Source organism: Syngnathus scovelli, chromosome 6 (assembly GCF_024217435.2).
Source record: "Syngnathus scovelli strain Florida chromosome 6, RoL_Ssco_1.2, whole genome shotgun sequence".
NCBI classification, from domain to species: domain Eukaryota; kingdom Metazoa; phylum Chordata; class Actinopteri; order Syngnathiformes; family Syngnathidae; genus Syngnathus; species Syngnathus scovelli.
Window position 1 is genome coordinate 19,927,720 of NC_090852.1, and position 16,503 is coordinate 19,944,222.

Consider the following 16,503-nt stretch of genomic DNA (forward strand, 5'->3'; position numbering starts at 1 on the left):
ACTCCCTGCCTCAACCTGTGCCTTTTAATCAGCAAAACAAAGCGTTTCACCTTTGGATTTGAACAGGAAATAGGCTACAAAAATGGCCAAATGTTCACATTTATTATACATAAAGATCAGTGGGCGAATATTAATATTGGTTGATGTTATATTTTTACTATTAATATTGATTTTATGTTGTATTTTTACTCCCCTGATCGCACCGGCTTTTTTTTTCTTTAAAAAAAAATGACCATGTATAGTAGGGCAGAAAACATTTGGTGACCTTTCCACTCGTATGTTGTGACCTCAAGGCCACAACCTTGACCCGTAAGCTGCAAACGAAAAACTTGTAAATGCACAAACTAAACTGCGGGATTTTATTGACGGCAAACTTCAAACATTTTGCGTGTGGGAAGACAAAGCCAAGAGGAAAAAAAGTTTCAAACTAAAAGCAGCTGGGCTGACAATCACAACACATTGCGAGTCAAATAAATACAAGAAGAAAAGGGAAAGCGGGGCGATCATTTGCCCATTCATGTTGCTGTCTCCAATTAAGGCTTGTTTGCATCTTTCACACAGATGCCATTTGTTTCTTTCCACTTTTGAGTCATCAAGCTGCCCTTTGACCTCATCTACATCACAAATGACTTTTGCTTTCCCTCCGTTTCCCTCGTTGACCTGCAGGCAAATACAGCGAGACATAAAAACAACAAACGTTACAACACGATGCTGCTCACAAGTAAAATCTTCCCTTTAACAGACGGCACGGCACGTAACATCCTCAGCGCTAACTCAAAGCAAAATGGCTGACCTCCTGTTTCATTTCAGCGTATGAAATTTACGACTTGCTGATTTTTCAAAACTTGCCGAGTGAGCGCAAAGGAGCCAAGCTCTCCTTCGATTTCAACACTATCGAGGGGGCTGCCCCGATTCAAAATGGCCGACCTCACTTTGGGTTCCCTGAGAGTTTTGGACACGAGAGTCCCGTTACGGTCGACGCGTCCCCCGATGGGTGAGACTGCCAATTTTCATTTTTGGAGCTTTGACTGAGTGCAAAATGGCCGACTTCCTGTTTCCTTTCAGGCGTGAGAGTTCACTGTGAACCTTCCAGGTGTGGCTCTAGTAGACTTTGAGAAAGATGGATCGTTCACAGAAGAAATGTTGTACCCCTAAAAAAGCGAGCGATTGGTCAGAAGGAGTGGAGCGAAGGGCGCGGCGCGGCGTGGCTGACGTCATCAGGAGGATTCCAGCAGGCTGCTGGTCGTGGCCACGTTGAGCCCTTCGTTCTTGAGGCGCTTCAAGGCCGGCACGTAGATCTCCTTGCTCATGGGCAACAGCACGCCCCTGGAAGCGATCTCACCTAAAAAGGCAAAAAGCGCAAATCAAATCGGCTGGCGAGGCCGCCCGTCGGTGGCGCTTGCTTTATGGACAAACCGTCGAGGAGCATGCGGGCGGCGATGGCGGCCGGGTAGCCCACGCTCTTGGCCATGGCCGAAAATCCCCCCACCTCGCCGTACACCACCAAACTGAGGCGTTTGCTCTCCAGCTCGCCCGTCGGGTGGCGCAAGCCAAAGTCGCTGAGCAGCACGATCATGTCGCGCTCGCCGCTGCCTGCACGCACAAACCACTTGTTGAGCGGCCGTTGTTGACAAAAGACCCAAACCGCCCACTAAAACGGAACTAAAAAGGAAAGCAAGAGAACGAAACCAAAATGTGACCGAGAACTGGACCCGAATGGGGGCAGAACTCGAGTAAGCTCGGGTGGCGTCGCGCCGACGATACCGTAGGAGAGTTTGGCTTCCAGATGTTTGCTGAGCGCCGTCAAGAGGCTGTCGGCGTGAGGAGCCACGTCGTCGTTCAGCATGCCGAACCTGAGCACAAGTCGACCGGGGTTAGCACGCGTCGGTGACGCACGCCTATGAAGCGGCCTTTTCCATTTGCCACTTGCGAGCCGGGCCGGGCCGGGCCGAGCCGAGCCGAGCGCCGCCTCTCACAAAGTCAGATGAAGCCAAATTGGAAAAAGTGCAATATTCACCATTTGAGCGCGTCCAGGCTGCGCTCGTCGCCATCCAGGCGCCGGTGGACGGCGGCCCGGAAGGCGTCGTCCGGGGTGTCGGCGGGCAAGCCCATGGCGTGAGTCACGAGAGCTCTCTGGGGACACGGCGGCGGAGTCAGTCGGCGAGGGGCGGGGCGGGGCGCCGCTGCTTACCCAGGTGACGGCCGACGACGCGTTGGCCAGCGTGGGGTGCGGCTCGTTGTTGATCAGACCCACTTGGACAAAACTGCGCATGGCCCTGGAGAAACCCTGCGAGCCGCAACAACGCTCTTACTCCCTCCGCTACGACCATGACAGCCAAAGTAAGCGCTTTGAAGCCAGCTGACCTTGTAGCGCAGCGTCCCTCGAATCAGCGTGTGCGCGTCGGGGATGTGGTAGAGCTCGGCGTACTTGGTGCTGTCGCGGTTGGGATAACCTTCCAGGTTGAGGCCGGGGAAAAAATCCATGGGCCGGACGGCGTCCATCAGACCGCCGCCGCCGGGGATCTTCACCAGCTGAGCCGCACAAAACATTTTGGCCGCCGCCGTGTGGATTTTGGTCAGGGGGCGTCTCAAACCACCGTACGTACCCGGTTGTCGCAACGGAAGACGGCGGGGCTGACGGAGGCCAGGAGAACGCCCGAAGGACTCCAGCTGAACTTGTAGCGCAGAGGATTGTCGGAGCACTCGGGAGCCGGGAGCCCGCCGCAGTACGACACGTACGACTCCACCTGCGTGCGGCCGCGCAAGTCAAGCCACCCGATACGCCGGCCGGCCGGGCGCGTACTCACCGTGCAGCCGTCCGCTTTGGCCTGATCGATGCACTCCATGGCCAGCAAGTGATCGATGCCGGGATCCAAGCCCATCTCGTTGACCAGCGTCACGCCCGCCTCTTCCGCCCTGAAGCACGCAGACGCCTTGAAAGCTGCCCACCCAAACGTGCGCCTGTGTGTGTGCGTGCGTTTACCTGGCGTGTAGGTCGCTCATGGCCGGGCTGAGGTAGCTGGCGTTGACCATGTGGACCTTCTTGTCAATGCAGTGTTTTGCCACCAGGGGGTGGAGCACATTGGGCAGCAGGCTGCCAAGGAAAACAAATAACGTGCTGCATGCTAAGCAATTATTCATGCGTCCCTCCGTTCGAGTCATCGATTCATTCATCGGCTCGGTGACATGCTAAGCGGCTAGCTCGGAGTTACAATGCGCCGTCGCACCTGATGACCAGGTCGTGGTCTTGGATGAGCGAGACGAGGCGCGCCTCCTGGCTGCTGACGTCCAGCATGACGGGAATGGTGTTGCGGTATTTGGCCGCCAGATCCTGCGCCTGCTTCATGCACACCGACGCTAAAGGCAAAAACAAAGGTTTTTTCGAGTTGCGGAAAAACACCACAATGAGAGTCGGCGGCTCACCCACCCACGGTGACCTGCGTCTTGTCGCAACGGGTCAGGTAGTCCACCACGGGTCCGGAGACGTAGCCGGAGCCCAGCAAGAGAACTCGCTTCATGCCGCTTTTGCGCACGATTTGAGACTTTTCCCTGGCGGAGGTCACACCACACAAAGACACTCACAAGAGCCCACACGGGCAGGACTCAAATTCATTCGGTGCTCCCATGCAAAGCCGAGCGTACTTTGGCCCGGAAAATGAGAGATTAACCGAGCGACGGGACATTTTTGCAAAGCCTTGTGAGTCACGTGACTCGTCCGTGCGTCAACTTGCGCTTTGCTTTGCTTTGCTTTGCTTTGCTTTGATTGATTCCGTTGCAAACGCTATTGTGACTTTGATGGCGGATCAAATACTTGATTCCGGCAACGAGGCGCATTTGTGTCTTGCAGAGCGTTAGTGTTCACAGCAATCTGGGCGGTGACATATTACCGAGTTAGGGTCAAAACAAATCGTAAGTCATTCAGTGCCATTGACGGTTTAACGGTTTAATAGATGTCAAAGATATTAACTGCGTTGGTAGTGAATGAGTTAAACATAACATGATTTGAAAAATTTAAAATAAAAAGTTGAAATTGATTTTTATTCATAATAATAATAATGATGCTAAATGTGTTGCTTTATAGTGCAGACACAGAAAGTGCCCCCCCCCCCCCCCCCCCCCTGCTGCCCCGCCCCTTTGCTCGGACACAATGAGGCGTGCGCTGGTCCCTGCCGGATGATTACGCTTGCTGACAATAGGAGCCGGCCGCGAATTAGAGGGGCGGCGTCCACCCCGCTGACCTTTGCTCTTGTTAACATCCATCCCGAAAGCCCCCCGGGAGTCAGCAGACACCCTCCCTCCCTCCCTCCCGCTCTCATTAGCCCGCCGCTAATTGGACGCCAGCAGCCGCGGCGGGTCCGAGCGAGCGAGCGAGCGCGGTCGCCTCGTGCGCCTTCATTAAAAATTCAAGAAAGCACAAGACGGCGACTTTTTTCCTCTCACATATGTGAAGGAGGAATTAAGATTAAGATTAACCTTGGATGGCTTGTCTGGAGAGGCAAAAAAGATCAATTAGGACGTCTTAAGACACGCTGGCCTAAATATGAACAAAAAGATGGAAATGATTATAATCATCTCGCACTGTGAAAGTAATCACATTACACGCACAAAAAGACGCCTTTCATTAAAGAGGACAAGATGCACGAGCGCAACGACACAGTGGCGGGGGGCTGTTTCGTCTTGCCCCGCCCCCACCCGTTTGTTTCTTTTTTTTTTTTTTATAAAGCGCCGCAACCCCAATATGCATTTCAAATATCAACAGCCGAGGATGGATAAGATGGTCATCGCTGTCATTAAATGTGCATCGCGCGTGTGCGTGCGTGCGTCTTACCGTTGCTCTCGAAGCTTTTCAATGTACTCAAACTTTGGCGTCAGGGCTCCGTTGGAGGTGATCACCGCCTACATTCAGCAACAATAACAAAGCAAAAGCAAAAAATGACTTGGCACATCTCCAAACAGGAACAACCCGACCGTGGACGACTGACACACCAATTGAAATGATTTGCTCTCGTAGCAGCAAATATTCCATCAAACAAATGAAATATTTCATTTCTTTTTATTTCATTTCTTTTATTACATGTATTTAATACCTATTCAATATGTACTATATTTATTTATTCGTTTATTTTCATTGATATGAAATATTTCATTTCTTTTTATTGAGTGGTGGAGAATGAAAAGCAACTTTCAAAGGGAATGCAACCGAGATATATATATCAACAAAGTAAAAACATACAAAAACAAAAGAAAATGGATTTTCCAACACTTATTTTAGACTGCACTAAATATGGAAGAAAATGTGTCTTTTTAAGTGTTAACAAAAAAAATAAAAATAAAATAAAATAAAATGATCTTGGAGCAATTCTCTCGAAAGAATAAATAGTAGACACTACAAATGTATTTTTTAAAATGGTTTGGGCATAGCTCCCAAAAAAACAAATGCAATAGGTTTTAGACAGCACTGCATTATGATCCTTTTCTTTTTGCATCCAAAGTAAATGTTGCGACCAACTTACGTCTCGGACTTGCGGGCTGAAGTCCTCCTGGTCCAGAGGCCTGCTGGCGTCCGACGGCAGCTGAGGGACACAACGCGAGGCGGCCGCCTCGTTAGCGAGCGAGCGAGCGACAAAGTGGAGCGGGCGCTTCCCGTCCCGTCCCGTGCCGCTGCTTTTCTCACTCACCATCTCCCAGATGTACGGAAAGAGGCGGTCGCCAAAGTACTCGGTGGCCTCGATGGGCAGCTGAGCCGGAAGGTTGTCGATGGAGCACATCAGGATACCGTGGCCCTCCACGCTGGCGAGGGCAAACGCGCCGCCGTCAGCGCTCGTCGGCTTTGCTCCGGAGAGCCGTCGGCGTGCCCGCCGCTACCTGTCGTGGTCGATGTGCTGATCGGCGTCGTACATGCAGAAGGGCTTGTCGATGGTGGTGCACTCGGTCATGAACTGGATGGAGCCGCCCGCGTCGGCCGAGATGTCGCAGATGGCCAGCAGCCTGGCGCAAACGGGCCTCCTCAATCTACGGCCTGCGGCCAAAGCGGCGACGGCGCGCTTACTTGTGCGGCAGTTGCGGCATGCCCTCGCTGGCGCCGCCGCCGCCGCTCCGCGTGGGTCGGAGCAGCTGTTGGGCGTCCAGCCGGCGCAGGAGTCTCGGGGTCTGAGGCTCCCAGTAGATGCCGTTGATCAGGCAGTTGGTGTATGGCGCCACCTGTGGACAAGAGCCGTACCGCGTCTGCGCGTTAGCGATCCTGTTTCCCGTGGTCACAATGTCGCCGGACCGCAAGCTGACATTTTGGAGCCACATCTGCCGTTAGAAGAGGGTGTGCATACTTGTGCAAAGACATGATCGGCCAGGTTTTTTGGGTTTCTTTTTTTAGATTCCATTTTTGTTCAACAAATGATTTCGAAGCGATTCATCTTTCTTTTCCTTTTCTCACTGATGAGGTCATAATATGAGAGAGTGTGTGGGTGTACTGACGCTGGTTCTGAAGTGCGAGGTGTAGAGTTCTGGGTGGTTCTCGTACTCCATGGGGTCGTAGATGCCGTCGCTCTTCCTCATCAGGTGGTGATGACGACTCAGCACAGTGGCGTACACTTTGGTCATATCTAAACAGCAACGTTAACTGTTAGCCACGTGCTAAAAACACAACAACAAAATCTCCATGGATGGATGGAAAAACAAAAACATCACAAGATCAACAGCTAGGGTCGAACTGCCAACAATGCTGCCAGCCACATGCTAATTGCTAAAAATGTTGTCGATGCCCGATAACAACAACGGTGTCAAGCGCAAGCTATAGTTAGCCAGATAGCTTCTGGTTCATGAAATAGGAACAATAACTTTGCACCTCCAGCTTCACAGACATCCTTCAGCTCGTGAGGCTCAACGTACTCCACGGGAAGCTCATTGATGATGTCCTGCGCCCCCTGCAAGAGATATCGCGGACGAGGTGACATACATTTCAAACCGGAGCTGGCATCTTTTTCCAGGACATACCTTGGAGACGTTGCCGGTTCCGGTGAAGCAGAAGGTGACGGGACCTATGGACTTGGGCATGAGGCCCAGGGAGATCTCATAACCGCAGTCCCGCACGGCCTGGATGGCCTGCGAGACGTTGCGGTAGTTGTGCGCCATGCCGATGTGCTGTCCGGACAAGGGAGCAAACGCACACAGTCAGCCGGCCGGCCAGCCGGCCAGCCAGCCAGCCGTTCGCATCACAGTGCACTCAAGAGCATTTAGCTGTTAGCAACACGGCAGCGGTCTGCAAATTCCAAAGCGTACTCGTGATGGGAATTTAGCATCACGCTGTCATACAAACATGTGTTCGGGGGTTTACCATGAAGGGGGTGTGGTGGCCCAACGCCAGGAAGCGAAGACCCAAACCGTGTAAAATGTTGATCATGCCTGAAGAAAAACAAGGAACGAGTTCCACAAAAAGACGACAAAGCTAATCATTGGAATGTTTGGGGGCGTATCGGTACCTGCCACGCCGGCCCACTGACCAAACGCCACTATGCGAAAGCCGTTAGGGTCCACCATCTTCTCGTAGTCGATCAGACGAACCTCCTGAAAACACAAAGCGGCAGCATCAGAATGAGTGCTTTTATACATATCTCTATTGCCATGGAGCCTCAACGTCTCTGTAAACAATGTTTCTTTTCTGCATCCGTTGACCGTATCCAGGATCATGAAATGACGGTTCTCGTGAGTGAATAAACGGATCAGAGCAAAAGCGCCAACGTCCAGGCCGTGCGTGCGCCTCACCTTCTTGAGCAGGTCGTCCAGCAGCCCCATGTTGGCCTCCTGCGCCTTGATGGTGTGCGAGAAGAAGGCGTAGGTCTTCTTGGGGATCACCTTCTCCTCGGGCGGCCGCTTCACGCCGAGGATGAGCGTGGCCTCCGAGATGTCCTCCTGGATGACGGCGCCCGCTTTGGCGTAGAACTGAAAGGGAGGGAGATGCCGCTCGGTCATGTTCCATTCTCAAAAGAGTTACGGATCAATTTGATGGTCAATGAGTTGTGCGAGTAAAGACTTCCCATCTGACCTTCTCGTGGATGGCCCTGCGGTTGGACGGCTGCACCAGGACTTTGATTCCGTCTTGCGTGAGCTCGCGGACGTGCCGAGGGGCCAGCGGCGCCCGCCTCTCCCACGGGTTGATGTCCTCCCGCCTGATGGCCACGACGGCGCGATGGTGCGCGTAACGCCGCTGCCCCGGCTGCCAGCTCGGATTCGGACGCCTCCGACCTTGGCGACTCAGGAAGCGAAACATGGCTTCTGCTCACAAAAGATGGAAGGAAAACAACAGATGTTGGCGTTTCCATGAAAAGTTGCTTCCATGCATCAAATGCTCACGAAATGTTGATTGTTCAAACTTTGAGCTAACAGTAGTGGAAATAGGACGTCACGCCGACCTCGTGTTTTCATGACTCAAGTCGTCAAGAAGTCATGAAAACACGCCGTATGAGTGGCCGTATGAGATTGACTCCGCCGGAAACCGCGTCTCAACCTGTTGCACGCACTGATTACATGACTAAGCTAACGCGTCCGTCAAGAAAGCACAAGTCAGTGAACTGGAAACAAAAGAGAAAGTGAGAGGCGCATCGTGTTTTACGCATGCTTTGCCTTTTCTCGACGCGTGGACAATCCGAGTCGCGCCGGAAAGTAAGAACACACGCAAAGCGAAATTGGTGCAAAAACTAAGTTGCTCACCAACTTGTCAGAAGCCCACCGGACCGCAAGCGCACCGGACGGAACCAGCGGCTCAGCTTTGGAAGCCCGTGGAGGAAAAACAACGGAACGGAGAAGTTTTTGCACAGTGTCACTCAGAGGTTACACCGGTAGAAGAAGATGGGTCACCTAACGGTCAGAGCGAAGATGCAAAAACATCATTTCCCGGTTACGCTTTCAAAACAATAGCGATTTTTCTTACGAGGGTATCTTGGATATTAAAGCGGAGTTGAGTCTTGTTCACTATTTCTGCTCCACTACTTTTATGAGCACCACGTGAACAACTCAGGACTTAAATGTATCTTTCGAGCGCTTCGAAGTTGTGTCCAAGTTGTAGTTGAAAGAAAATGGAGATGTTTATCTTGAAGGGAAGGCAGAATCCAACCGTTTCCGGGATTGTAATACCGGGAACCGGGAACCTTCCTAGTGTAGAATGACGTCACGTTTGTGTACTTCAGGGAACTCAGAGAGTCGTAAATCGAGCGTGACTCCTCCACGCTCTAAAAGTCCCACTACTAATGGTCATGTTTTACGCGAGTCGACGCCGCACTTGAGGCATTTCCCCGCCCATCTTTCAAATACAAACATTTGCTAACAAATAAAACATTATGGTTCAATAATTAGCAAACCAAAACGTTTGGGCATTTCCGGGGTTTCGAGAATGCCTCGCCCTTGAGCCTTTCTCGTGGGTCAAAAATGGAGGCGTCCCACTCGAATGACCCAAAGCCGAACCGACGTGGCTGACGTTAAATCACTGGTCTCGTATTTCACAGTCACTTGGAAAGCTTACGAAGCAGCACTTGCCGCTGCCTGCACCATGAAAACAACCAGCCGTCGCACATCGTGAAATTGCAAAATCACACGCCGAAAGCGATAGTTGGCAACTTTGACGTCACAGCACCCGAAGTACCCAAAAGCAAACACGATGAATGATTACTAGCCGTTTAACCTCTGTTTGGTTTGACTGCTACATACGCACTTAACTGTGGCAGTTATGAGTTTGCGGAGGGGTTCTTAATAGAAAGACAAGAATTTAACTAGCTCACCGTGGTACGAACCGACGTGCTTCCGTGGCAGTCGTTAAAGGGGAGGGAAATGCATCAGCATATACATCAAGTCATAACTTGCTCATTTAATCATTGAGTTTGACTTTTTTTTTCAATGCCAAAATGTGACTTAGCAATACAGAATATTTGAATAATAATTTAAAAAAATCATCAAATATATGTTTAGCCTCAAGTGACACTTAGTAAGCATCAAGATTGATCGTGGTGAATAACAACAAAGACATTTATTTAATTTAACAATTAAAACAAAACAGAATCCAACAGTCCAGACACTTTCTCGGGAAAAAGAGGGAGGGGACACTTTCAAGTACCGAGAACTAAAAAGTTGGAAATGCAGCTTCCAAACAAAATCTTGAATGCGTCCATATGTCCTAGCACGTTTTGTCCACAAGGAGCAGTAGTGTCCTAAATTGGACACCAGCCATGCTGAGCCTGAGAGCAGCTTCCTGTCAGGCAAGTCCAACAAGAAAGACACTCAAGACCTCAAGAAGTTAGCAAAACACGGCAATGCGCATCGGTGGCACTGTGAGATTTACTCAGTCGGACCATCCAACTACCGTGGATGTGATTTTTTTTTTTTTTTGGGGGGGGGGGGTCAGGGGTCAAATGAAGACGATACGTACGACAGGAGAGTAGATCCAAGAAGCTTTGGGCTGGGCTCTGGTAGGAACCTTGTCTAAACTAGAAAACAGTAACCGTGAACTTGAGGTTTTTTGGGACTTGAGGTGGAAATTCGCCTCAGCAGTGGGAAGTCATCCATTCCAAAAACTAACCGCCTGTTTTCAGGTAGTAGTTTCTTGTCACTCACTCAAGCTCCTGTCAACCAAGCCCAAAGATGTCTGCTGATGCAAAAGGTTCGATGCAAGGGTAATCAATACTGGCCAGTTAAAAAAAAAAAAAAAAAGCACCAGGAAGTGGGCGTGGTCACGCCGAGTGTCATGCATTTGGCAATTGGGAACAAAACGTGACTGGTTTGCATTTTTAAATTATTTCTTAACCTTTTTGGGGGGAGAGGTGGTCTAATTACACCTCAATTTTCTTCTGTTCATGGTGGCTGTAGTTCCACCGTTGGCCACTAGATGTTGGCACATTATTGTGATTAAAACTGTTGAAGTTTGAAAGAAGAAGATGGATGACTATTTCAATAGAATCTTTCTATATGGCGGAACGGACGCGCTCCGACGACTTTCTGTGGTTTTGAAAGGCGAGCGGCGGCTGGCCCGAACCCGCGTCCAGGGCTCAGGGCCGCTGCGTCGCCACAGGCGGCGGCGAGGCAGCGGCCCGCTGGATGGCCATGGCGGCGTGCTCGTGCAGCTTGCGGACGTGCTTCTTGAGGTCGAAGTTTCGGCAGAAGCCTTTGCCGCAGGTGGGGCAGGTGAAGGGCTTCTTGTCGTTGTGTGTGTGCATATGGAAGGTGAGGTTGTAGACTTGGTGGAAGGCTTTGCTGCAGATGGAACACTTGAACTGCTTCTCGCCGCTGTGCGTCAGCTTGTGATTCTTGTAGTTGCCTGCGGGGGCACCACACGTACGTCAATGGACAGCAAATGGCAATGGCTCCATTTTTTTTTCTATCACTTTATTAAAAAACAGAAAATTATATATAACATTATTTCTCATGCAGAAAATGCAAAAACATTCATCAAGGGCCCGCAAATGTGCAAAAACCTTAATGGCCACCTGGGGGTAGTATAAGACAGTGAAATGGATGTACTCTTCATTGGGATGTCTCAACTCCTCTCTCAGCTCATCACTACGGTACTAATATTAGTCATTCTACACAGACGAAATGACTCAAGTATGAAATGGTCTCTCAGCTGTATCTTTGATGTCAATTCAAGGGGTAATTACACCTAGCACGTTGTCATTATTAGTAGTATTAATAATAATAATATAATAAGTTATTATTATTGGCGTTTGTTTTGTGGTTACTTTGATACTGAAAAGTCAAGGAAGAACGTTCAGCTCAAAAATGAGCGGTCAGTCACGCCATTTGTAAAAGAAAAATGAAGCATCAGTCTTGAGAAGAGGATGCTGTAGTTACCACGGCGACAGCGCGACACCTCCTTGAGTGCCTTGCAATAAATAATACTCATAATGATAATGATATATGCGCAAAAATAACGAGTCGATGTTTATTTTCAATGTGCTTGTTCTAATATTTGACCACGCACGATACAATTATTTTGGGAAGTCAGAAGTTCATCTACAAAATGACTTCATTTACATTCATGACTGCCGGAAAGTCGCTCAAACATCCATCCACTTTCTGAACATTTATTTGTTTATTTATTTATTTATTCACATATTCACAGCGTGTGTGTGTGAAAATTTCCGTTGTATTTTTTTTAATGAGTTATCTGCCAAACGTTTGTTGCCAATACAAAACTGTTTCAAAAGAAATAAAATGTTTAAAAACCTATGGACGCCCAAATTTGTGAAAACATCTATATGATGTATATTAAATGATGTACTTGAGTATGTTGAAAATATACATTTATTTAAAAATTATGGAAGACAAAATGTCAATTGACTATTATTGATTTTATATTGGTGGCTTTAAATATTTGAACAACATTTCAATACTATTTACTTGATGATCACAGAAGAAATAATTCATTCATAATGTGACTTAAATCCGATTTTTTTTTTTATGTTCACGGTTTTCTTAATTCCGCTTTCATTTGGACTACTGATGCAATTAAGAAAGCCGCTGCGAGCGCTCGCTCACCTTTCTGGTGGAATCCTTTGCCGCAGAACTCGCAGACGAAAGGTTTGTAGCCGGCGTGGATGCGCGTGTGCGTGTTGAGCGTCGAGCTGCGGTTGAACGCTTTGCCGCACTGGCTGCACTTGTGAGGCTTTTCCTGCACCCAAAACAACAACAACAAACAAACTCACACCGGAGCAGGTTCTCACATTTGCACGCGCGTGCTGCGCTGCCACGTCAAAACAACTTTCCTGAGGCTTTTCCTGCGCGCGCGCGCCCAGCATTTTACCCCCCCCCCCCCCAAAAGAAAAAAAATGATGAAGGTCATGCTATGTTGGTTCGCCCGCGAATATGACAATGCGCTCCCAAGTACTCGTTATGGCATCAATTGAGGACTATCTTTTTAATATAGTAGGAATCCGAAATAAAGCATTTGTTCACCGCATGAAAAGTCTTGCAGAAAATGAGAGTATGAACGAAATGCAAATTCGACCGCGCAGAAATATGTGCAATGTGTTATTTTATTCGATTCCAAAAACCTAACTTTGACAAATAACACAACGCGCGTGTGCGTGCGTGCGCGCGCGCGCTTTACCTGAGTGTGTATAATCTTGTGTCTGCAGAGTGTGCTGGCCTGCCTGAAACCTTTTCCGCAGACTTTGCAGACAAACGGGCGCGCTCCCGTGTGCACGGGCATGTGGCGAGTCAGGTTGTAGTGCGCGTTGAACACCTGAAACACACGAGATGAAGAATGTGCCTCTTATTTTTTTTTTTTTGTTGTTTTTTTTTTTTTTTTGCACTTTTATTTAATTCCTTCCTCCTCCTCATCGTCCTGCTCGCACATGCGCGGCGGACGAGCAGGCCCATTTGAAACGATCGGACGATCGGAATTAACATATTGAAACATGTCCAAAAATGTACGCATGCAGCGCATCATTTTTGAAAAACTTGCGGGCCACCTTGTCATGTTCAAATCAGCACATTTTCACGAGTCGCGCATCTTCAAAATGACATTTCAAAGCGTTGGAAAATAAATCAAATTCAATATTTTATGCATTCAACCAAAAATATTCACACATGATGAAAGAGTTGATTTTTTAGAATATACTATTTCAAAATAAAATCAGAAATTACGTTAATTAAATTACAAATGAAACATAACTGGATATTGAAATATACTTCACATGCATTACATGGTTACATTCAATGAAATAGTCTAAGGACATATTCCCGATTGACACTTTGGAACGAGATCATTATTTGACGGTACGTTAAACATCAATCCAAGTATTTCAGCATGTCCCTTTTGAAATAAATAGATCGACATGTAAAAAAAGGTCATTTTGGACAGTTTATAGAACCACGTCTGACATTTTTAAACAGGTCAAACCTTTTGAAAACATGTCAACATTTATTTAGTGTTCGGCGTGATTCTTCTAAAAAGCAGAAACATGTTCATTTACACCAAATCAATGTTTGCCTTATTTAAATTACAAACATCTTTTTAGGCCAATTCTATAATTGTGCACACATGAAAGATATTTTCAAACGTTGATTAGACACTCTCGATGCGGCTTTTTTTTTTTTTTTTAAATAAAACTTGTCTCCAAAATAATTTTGAAGTTCCATTTTTTTTTGTAGATGGGCCATGCTTGTGTATATATATATATGCACGAGTACGATAATCGAATTGTCTTTTTTTATTTTTTCTTAATCCAATTCGTTACGAACTAAATTGACATGACATATTTTCTAAATTGGAATATTATTGCTGGCGTGCAGTGACGAAACATACTTTTCCGCAGACTTCGCAGGTGAACACTTTGGGTTTTCCTCCAGCAAGTCTCGCCGCCGCCGCCGCCGCCGCTGCCGCCGCCGCCGCCGAGGACGACGACGAGCTCTTGAGAATCTTCTCCCCAAAGTCGCGCTCCTTGATGAGGCTCTGCAGGTGGTTCTGCGCAGCCTGGTAGGGAAGCGGGCCCGCTTTGTGCCTGCCGGACAGCAGGTACGAGGCCATCGGGTGCAGGTTGAGGAGCCCCGCCGGAGCGGCGTCCCCGGCACCGCCGCCCGCGCCGCCGCCGCTGCAGTTGAGGTAGCACACGGTTCCTCGTGACGGGAACGCCGACTGGGTCACCACGCGGGGCCGGAAAAGTTTGTAATGGCCGCCGTCCGGCTGATTCCGGGCGGGCTCATCCTGCCGGCCGGCGTAGTTGAGTCCGAACCCGAGCAGGTCCGTCGCTGCCGGGGGGACGTCCGCGGCCAGCGCCGCCGCGCCCGCCTCCGGGCAGCCCTGGTGGAGGGCGAGCCGGTGCTGCTCCGCGTAACCGAGCGGAACCAGCGGGATCATACAGTGCAGCGATGACGGGCACACGTCGGGCAGCCTCGCCGGAGCCGGCCGGAACCAGCCGGGCAGCGGCACCGCCCTGGGTTCGGGCGTCCGAGCCATGATCCGCTCGATGGAGAAGGCCAAGGATTTGGCGTGCGACGACGAAGAGGAAGAGGAGGAGGAAGAGGAGCAGGAAGAGGAGGCCGGCGTCGTGGCCTGCTGGCCCGCGACGGCCGGGGGCGCGCCCGGCATGCCGCGGCGGCGCGCGTCCATGGAGCGCCGCTCGAGGGGGAGCCGAGCGTCGTCACTCAGCGGCCCGCCGGGAGGGTCATCACCATCGTCGACAGGCCTTTCAGCCGACCGGGATTCGAGCAGACCCCCACCCCACCCCGCCCCGCCCCACCCCCCTCTCACCCCCCCACCCTGCACCCGCTTATTGGCGCTCGATAGTGGCGTGCGGAGAGCCGGGACCCCAGCTCGCTCGCTCGCTCGCTCGCTTGCTCGGATCGTTAGCACGCGCCACCAGTGGAACCTGAGCCGATCGCCGCGGTTCTCCTCGCTGCTATTGACCAAGAGCAGCAGCAGCCGCAGCCGCAGCAGAAACAGCAGCAGCAGGAGACGGCGAAGGCGGCGGCAGAAGAGCACCAAAGAAGATGATGATGAAGAGGAGGAGGAGGAGGAAGAGAAAGAAGAGGAGGCGGTGCGGTGCAGTGCGTCGCGCGGCGGGACGCGGACTCGAGTGAAGGACTTTACTGCTCTCCAGACCCCTTGTGCCTCCGCGTGACGTCATCGCCCCCAAATCGGGTCATGTTCGGACGGCCAAGAACCCAGCCGCGGCACGTGACTCACGTACGTACATTTCATTTGCATGCGGACCTGTCACTCACAAATGGCAATTTGTGTGTGCGTATATATCGTTTTAATATGTTTTGATAGCTAAAAAAAAGTTCCAATTATTTTACGGACGCTGATATAATTGAACAAGTCCATCAAAATGAAATCGATTTAGAAAAGGCACATGCCGCCCGCCATCCATCCATCCATCCATCCATCCATCACCTTGCACGCTCTCTTGAGCAGCCGATCGTTATGGCGCATTGTAGTCCAAGTGAATCTTTTCGATGAATGACAAAAAAAAGTCACAATTTGCCTCTATTCTTTTTTGCGCCTCTTCTCCCCGCAACTGTAAATTTCCTCCAAATGTGCGGCAAAGCAAAAGCACATTTTGGAGTCTTTCAGATCAGAAGCGCATCATTTTGAAATTCAAACATTTGTTCTTCAAAAATATTTCCTTCTCATATTTTTGGCCTCTCAAACAAAATCTTACAAATTATATTCTGCATAATACACAATAGTCAATACTTTATTTTTATTTTGTGCGCGTGCACTAAACACAGGCCTTCCTTCCTGTACTCAAGTGATGCGCCCGCTGTCAGAATGCATATGAATCCATTTCACTTTTGTAGAAAAATGTAGGAATGTTTTACCTGCATGCATGACTTCAAACTTTTATCTTGTGAAGCCTTTCACGCTCCTTTATGAAATCTTTTGATTAGCATATTTGTTTCGCATTTTTCACATCTTCAGAAGACTTGTATTTTTTTGTACAGTCCTTTTTATAAAGACATACGATGGCAATTCCATTGAGCGCGATCCTTTCGACATCACGGGAAAGAAACAAGAGC

The 16,503-nt window shown here is 49.4% G+C and overlaps 2 protein-coding genes across 6 annotated transcripts; both read right to left on the reverse strand.

The window, feature by feature from the left end:
• Positions 1–345: 345 nt before the first annotated feature.
• On the reverse strand, positions 346–9,860 carry aass (aminoadipate-semialdehyde synthase). 5 transcript variants are annotated; one of them, XR_007482049.2, is made up of 25 exons: positions 9,768–9,860; positions 8,039–8,268; positions 7,759–7,935; positions 7,476–7,560; positions 7,331–7,398; positions 6,991–7,137; positions 6,842–6,920; positions 6,472–6,599; positions 6,050–6,201; positions 5,866–5,988; positions 5,679–5,790; positions 5,514–5,573; positions 4,829–4,896; positions 3,428–3,549; positions 3,228–3,357; positions 2,984–3,094; positions 2,808–2,916; positions 2,607–2,747; positions 2,365–2,532; positions 2,192–2,287; positions 2,018–2,133; positions 1,765–1,853; positions 1,417–1,593; positions 1,150–1,342; positions 346–660 (listed from the first exon to the last, which is right to left on the reverse strand). XR_007482049.2 is itself a non-coding variant. In XM_049722361.2 (25 exons), the coding sequence occupies exons 3-25, from the start codon at positions 8,261–8,263 to the stop codon at positions 1,218–1,220; spliced, it is 2,808 nt and encodes a 935-aa protein (XP_049578318.1). In that variant the 5' UTR covers positions 8,264–8,268; positions 8,704–8,850; positions 9,768–9,824; the 3' UTR covers positions 346–1,217. The 5 variants fall into 5 exon arrangements, 4 of the variants coding, with proteins under 4 accessions (XP_049578318.1, XP_049578317.1, XP_049578316.1 ...); XM_049722361.2 differs by adding an exon at positions 8,704–8,850 and having other exon boundaries at positions 346–1,342; positions 9,768–9,824; XM_049722360.2 differs by lacking the exon at positions 9,768–9,860 and adding exons at positions 8,704–8,850; positions 8,924–9,081 and having other exon boundaries at positions 346–1,342.
• Positions 9,861–9,987: 127 nt separating this feature from the next.
• Positions 9,988–15,091, reverse strand: fezf1 (FEZ family zinc finger 1). Its single transcript, XM_049722454.2, has 4 exons — positions 14,288–15,091; positions 13,088–13,222; positions 12,517–12,649; positions 9,988–11,296 (listed from the first exon to the last, which is right to left on the reverse strand). The coding sequence occupies exons 1-4, from the start codon at positions 15,089–15,091 to the stop codon at positions 11,028–11,030; spliced, it is 1,341 nt and encodes a 446-aa protein (XP_049578411.1). The 3' UTR covers positions 9,988–11,027.
• Positions 15,092–16,503: the final 1,412 nt, after the last annotated feature.